The sequence below is a fragment of the Poecilia latipinna genome, unplaced genomic scaffold (assembly GCF_001443285.1).
Source record: "Poecilia latipinna isolate Pla-1442-1.1 unplaced genomic scaffold, P_latipinna-1.0 Scaffold484, whole genome shotgun sequence".
Classification (NCBI taxonomy): domain Eukaryota; kingdom Metazoa; phylum Chordata; class Actinopteri; order Cyprinodontiformes; family Poeciliidae; genus Poecilia; species Poecilia latipinna.
In genome coordinates this window covers 12,852-19,479 of record NW_015113100.1, presented here as the reverse complement: position 1 = coordinate 19,479, position 6,628 = coordinate 12,852, and the positions used below count along the sequence as shown (strand labels likewise).

Genomic DNA, 6,628 nt, shown 5'->3' with positions numbered 1-6,628 from the left:
GGACCGGTACCGGTCCACGGACCAGGGGTTGGGGACCACTGCTTTACACCATAAAGACACCATACAGTCACCAGCTTTGAAACGAGCAATAAATGTTGCATTTGGTCGAATCAAGAAAATATAGATCAAATATATCTTGGCTGATATTCATTATAATCATGACTCAAAAGCAACTATAAACAGGTGGGGTTAGCCTCGATTTGAAGGAACTCAGTGTTTCAGCTGTTTTGCAGTTTTCTGGAATTTTGTTCCAGATTTGTGTTGCATAGAAACTGAATGCTGTTTCTCCATGTCTGGTGCTGGGTGGGATGCAGAGCAGACCGGAACCGGAACCAGAAGACCTGAGAGGTTTGGAAGGTCGCTATGACAACAGGTCACAGCGATGTTTTTTGGTGCTAAGCAAATCGGTGATTTAGAAACTAAAAAAATATTTTTAAGTGTATTCTCTGAGATACAGGAATATCACTGCACAGCTATTCAGTTTCTTATTATTTCTAGGACAGACAAATCTTTAGGACTAAACTAAACGTTTACTTCTTATTGAACTGCCTCAACTAGTGCATAATATATTTACGTATTTTCTTTGAAAAACATCTTAAAACCACTTTAATCTGAGAACCTCCAGTGAAATAGTTTGTCAATGTGAGATGAAACACCAAATTACAGTTATTCTGGGTTTCTGTGGCTTTGAGTCTGGAGGCCCACATGCAAACCTGGTTGAGAGGTTTTTGTACTGACAAATCGGTGGATTGTGTTACTGTGGCGACTGGCAGCGCAGAAATAAACCCCACTGCTTTTAGAGTCGAGTCTTTCTACTGTCAGCATGCACTGCTTATCTTTATCTGCGCTCCCGGTCATCTTTATGTCCAGCCCTTTCTCTGGGTAGGGGTCCGTGTAGTAGACGTATCCCAGCAGGAGCAGCCCGATGGCCTGCTGCTTGTACCAGAGGATCTGGTTGTAGTTCTGAACATTGTGTGAACAGTTGATGTTGGCTGTCCCTCCTGATCCACTGAAGATGTTGGTAGGAGTCTGAAACACCTGCTGACTCAGAGAAGAACCTGGAAAAGTTGAAAAAGAAGAGAAATGATACTGTAATACACGGTTGGAATCAACTGATTGTACAGACATGTAGATATTAAAATCTTAAAATCACCTGGAAGCAGAACCCAGTTGAAATAAATGCTCAGGATGAGGGTGATCAACATTTCTTTATCGTTTGGTGACGGTTGCTCTGCTACTGATTTTGGATTGAGTGCCTGTTTTATCAAACCATCTTCACGAAGGAGGAGCTTCAGTTTCTGCTTGGCGCTGAGGCAGTCTGTGACGATACACTGCCATCTCATGAAGGGAAGCAACACAGCTGCTAAAAGATGCGAGGAACAAAAGATTAAACTGGAGGTTTTTGTGCTGGGGAGCATTAATATGAAGCACTGTGGTATCTAGCGGCGCAGAAATAAACGGCGCTGCTGCTCACGCTCAGATCCTCCACCGTCAGAGTGCAGAGATCGTTTTTGTTTGCGCTGCCATTGATTTTCACTTTGACTCCCGGCTCTGGAGTTCCAAATTTTATGTTCATGTATCCCAGGAACTGCATCTGGTTGCCGTTTGAGTGTTTGTACCAGAGGATCCGATCGTAGCTATCAATGGTGTGTGAACAGTTGATAACGGCAGCCTCTCCTGGTTTGTAGAACATATCAGCCGGAGTCTGATGGACCTGATCGCTGAGAGAAGCTCCTGATGAAACGGGTCAAACATGGAATATTAGTGTTAAATCATGTGAACAATTTACCTTAAAGGATCCATTTCAACAAAGTGGTTCAACGTAGTCTTTAAATAAAGATTTGTGGTGGTACAATACATAAAAAACACCTTTTTATATGAACAAAGTTGACAATCTTACCTAAAGCTGGAACAACATTGGTCAGTAAGCAGAAGATGATGATCATGGTCTTTTCTTAAGCTTAGGATGAATGTAATTTGTTGTTTTATCTCACGCTGATGATTGATTTCATTGCAGGTTCTGTTATATGCAGATGATTTTGTGTTCCTACACCCTTCATATGCTGGTCTGTTCAGAATGAAAGTCTGTAGAAACTCCCACAGGAAGAAAACAGTGACATTTTCTAAGTACTTCCTCCTCTTCCAACTGGTTTCATAGGCTACACCAACAAACTGTTAACCAGTCAGTAATGTACTTTTTCACTTTACTGTTACCATGTAATTTACTATATAAATTATTTCTATATTGGCAAGTCATCTTACTTGTATTATTACACTAAAACTGATCAACATTCTGGTTTTTAGCAGGTATTTCATGAATGACCCTTATTAGATTATTGACCATTAGCTTGTAAAGACTCACTAAGTGCTGACACAATTTGAAATTTTTTTTTACTTCTCTCTTCTCTCTCTGTCTCTCTCGCTGTCTCTCTGTGTGTTTGAATATTCTTTTATTTCAGTTCTATTTCAGTAAGATTTAGACCATATCCTTAAGTTAATGTTAGGAATATATTAGGCAAAATTTCTGGGTTAGACATAAATGCAGTTATGAATATGAATGGAAATCAATAAAAGTCCCCAGCTGGCTGGAGGTACAGGGATGAACGTGTGTTTCTTTCTGTGGCCTTGTTTTCGATACAGTTTAAGGACCATTTTCTAAAAAATACTAAGTTGTGGGGACTGACTTCTCCCCACAACATAGTATGTGGGGAGAAGCCGGGGGCCAGTTAAGGGCCTATATTACAGGTTATAATATAGGTTAGAATTTTTAGTGCTGCTTTCATAAATATTTTACAGTAAGCACATTAGTCTCTCTGTTGGAGTTTGAAAATTATACTTTTATGAGAGGCTTTTTGAAATTCGCTGCAACACAGACTGCTGCAGGAGATCTGTCCCACCGTCTCCATCTACAATAACCCTTTAAAAATGTTGAATGACTTCAGTTATATTATTTGATTTCCCTTTGAAAGCAAAGTGTTGTTAAATTTGAAATTGAACTGAAATGATTTTAGCTGTTAAAAAAAAAATCCAAAAAATGCTTATCTCTTCTCTTTTTGTATCACTTTGAATTTACTTACAAAACTGATCCTGATACTCATGATTCCACATGAACTTTAGTTTGCTTGGTCAGACTTTATCTTTCCCGTTTCCTGATCTCACTCTTTGATTAAACTCTTAATCAAAATGTAAAACATTTGAATGAACTGAAGTATAAAACCCCGTGGGATGAATTGCGCCACTTCCTCGCAGGTGCAGGATGAGATGAGCTGCGATGCAGATTACAGAAACACTGATGTTGGGTTTTTGCACTGAGCAGCAGTGAACCGCAGCACTGTGCTACTAGCCGCACAGAAGTAAACAGCACTGCTGCTCACGTTCAGCTCTTTGATTATTAAAGTGCAGTCCTGGTTTGCATTCGCGCTCCCCGCCATCTCCACGTTCACTCCCTTCTCTGGAAACGGACTGGTTCCTGTCATGTATCCCAGCAGCTGCATCTGATGCTCAGTCTGTTTGTACCAGAGGATCTGGTTGTAGGTCTGAATGCTGTGAGAACAGCTGATTCTGGCTGTTTCTTTGGTTTTCTGGAACATCTGAGCTGGAGTCTGGATGACCTGGTCGCTCAGGGAGGAACCTGAAGGAAAAGACAACAAAAACAGCCAACAGTGTCCGTTCTGATGAGCTGAATTTTAACTACGTTTCTTAATCTAGAGAAACAAAACTAACAAAATAAGCAGATTTCCTTACTTTAAAAAGAAAATTCATAATTTGAATTTGATACTAAATATTATTTTTACCTGAAACTAGTAAGATATTGGAGCTCATCCAGCAGAGGATGAACAGCATCATCTTATCTCACTTTAAAATGGTTCTGCTTCTGTTTTCCTTGCTGCATATGAAGGCAGGAAAGTGGGCGTGGCCGTTTCGCCTCAGCTTCTTCTGAACTTATAAAACTGAGACGACATCTGAGCTGATCAGCGTTAGATCAGCTGGAGAGGTCAAAGGCTCTCTATAAACTGTGAATTAGACAAATAAAAAACTTTAAGCAAGCAAAAAAACGATGAGTTCAGTTAAGTTTTCTATCTGTGTTTATGCTTTTGTCTTTTGTGCTGTCCATCATACGGTTATGATGCAACATTGAATAATCTCTGTAAAAGTTCTTGCACTGTATAAAAATATGGATTTAGTTCTTTGTGAAACTGACTTATAAAAGAAAACCAATAAATCAAATATTCTACAGATCATTTTATGGTGGAAAATGATCATGGTGGAACCGTCTTAATGTTAAACACTGATATATGCTTGTTAGTTATTTAATGTAATTTTGTAAAACAGATTCATGTTTGCAATTGATGAAAATCATTTCATTTTCTTTATGGTTCTGTTTTCTGATTAGTTTAATTGTTTTTTCAGTCAAACTTTCACCCTTTTCCTGCAATGTGCTGATTATCCATAGAGTAAAACTGGTTGAGAAACACTGCCCCCTTGTGGACAAAATTACACATAAGCACCAATCTGAAAAAGGTTTGCTTTAAAAAAAGATTTAAAGAAGTGATGGTCTAAAAATGAGGGTTAAAAATCAAAAGAACTGGAGCAAAATAAAGTTGGTTAGAGGTAAATGAAGAGGAGCAAACATTAAGGAGGATATTTCTTATCAGAAATCTGCACATTATGCATTTCTGAGTGTTATAACGAAATCATTTTTCATAGTAAACTTGGTGATTAGGTTTTAATCAGTTGGTTTACCTTCTCCCTCATGTTTCATCACTTTGATGGTGATTTGGCTTTCAACCTCAAACCAGAATCAGAATCAATTCACGAAACCAGATTTCAGACTCCTGATCTGAGAGTTGAGTCTTTAATTCAATCTTTATCTCAAGTAATTTGGGGTAAAAACAAGCCGGTATGTAAGAATTTAAAAAACACTAAAAAGTTAAAAAGCCGCATATACAAGTTGTGAAACAGTTGAATTTGATTTCTATTGTTTAATCTACTAAAATTGGTACTAGTCTAAAGAGTTGCAGGTGCAATGATCTGATATCTGCTGGCCTCAGATGAAGGAAATCTGCCGTTTGGAGGTTTTTGTGCTGAGAAGCAGAGACATGCAGCACTGTGTTGACTAGCAGCACAGAAGTAAACGCCGCTGTTGCTCGTGTTGACTCCCTCGATCATTAAGCTGCAGGTTTTCCCTTTAGTTGCTTCTCCGTTTATCTTCACTTTCACTCCGGTCTCTGGATAGCCGGTGTTGACGTTCATGTATCCCAGGTACTGCATCTGGTGGTCCTCAGTTTGTTTATACCAGAGGATCCTGTCATAGTTGGGAGCTTGATGTGAACATTTTATTACAGTGTCTTCTCCAGAGTTTTTAATTATGTTTGCTGGAAACTGATCGACTTGGTCACTGAGCGAAGAACCTGGAAAAAGAAAAACAGGGGAGAAAGTTACGTTTTGTGTGCGTCTGAGAGAGAAAACCTTCAATGAGGCAACAGGCTCTTCAGATATCCTGCAAACTGACAGAAAACATATTTTACCTGGAAGGGAAAATAAGCAAAAACTTATATAAAGTAGAAGGGTCATTGTCAGAGCAAATCTCAGAGCAGTTTAGGTGTGTGTACTCAACTCGTCCAGCATCACTCTCTGACTCTGAGGAAAGCGCTTGAGCTGGGAAAGTTTCAAAGTGGGCTGTGTTGAAATGCTGCTGCTCTTCTTCTGAAAGTTACTGGAATCCCAGCATCTACTGAGCGCTGAAACAGTGAGGCTGTGCTGCCACCTACTGACAATAAGAACATGGACCATCTGACCTGTTCAACATGGTGGCGGCAGCGTCACGTTCTGGCAGTGAAAATGTAGAGAAAAATTATTTTCCAGCATCACTGTGAGCCAGGAATATGTCAAAATCCACATAAATCAACCTCATACTATAAAAAAAAAACTTTTCAAATAGAACTCCAAACCAGAGTTCTATGGAAGCCCGTTTCCGCCATGGAAGAAAAAATAAAAGACCAACAGGAAGTTATAATTTCAACTTTCAAAGTCGCTTTGACAGTCGAAATTATGACTTCCTGTTTGTCTTCTATTTTTTCTTCTATGGCGGAAATGGGTTTCCATAGAGTTCTGATTTAAATTAAACACAAAAAAAACAAAGTTCACCTGAAGAGGATTGTTAAAAAAAAAAAAAAAAGATCCCCACAACTTCATAGATTTGGACGACTATTGTTAAATCTAGCTAAAACTAATTTTAAAGACGACTAAACATTAGAATTAAATAAGAATTGTTTCAACAAATTAATAAATCAAGGCTATGCATTCTTATATAATTTGTGCATTTTATCAGTTTACCTATATCGGACATATATCACACTTAGGCTACATGTGCAGACTGTATCTGTTGGCTAGCTAATAATTTAACTAGCTAGCTAACTAGCTAGCTAACTAACTTTACTTTAGATTTTAACACTTTAAGAGGAACTGACCATAATTTCAGAGTGAACTTTACGGCTAGGAATCTATCTGAAATATTAACCGAACGTCCATATCGAAGATAACCACGTAAAATAACATTAACTAACATAAACAGAAAAAAACTGGAATCAAAATAACCCTACAGAAGAGGTAATGAAGCAGCTGTAGC

At 38.5% G+C, this 6,628-nt stretch overlaps 2 gene segments (V, D, J or C); both read right to left on the bottom strand.

The window, feature by feature from the left end:
* Window positions 1–1,397: 1,397 nt before the first annotated feature.
* On the bottom strand, window positions 1,398–2,148 carry LOC106951971 (Ig kappa chain V-III region VG-like). The segment is given in 2 exon segments: window positions 1,398–1,734; window positions 1,901–2,148. Coding segments are annotated over 2 exon segments (363 nt in total).
* Window positions 2,149–2,454: 306 nt separating this feature from the next.
* LOC106951968 (T-cell receptor beta chain V region C5-like) lies at window positions 2,455–3,880 on the bottom strand. The segment is given in 2 exon segments: window positions 2,455–3,631; window positions 3,795–3,880. Coding segments are annotated over 2 exon segments (405 nt in total).
* Between the last annotated feature and the right edge of the window lie 2,748 nt (window positions 3,881–6,628).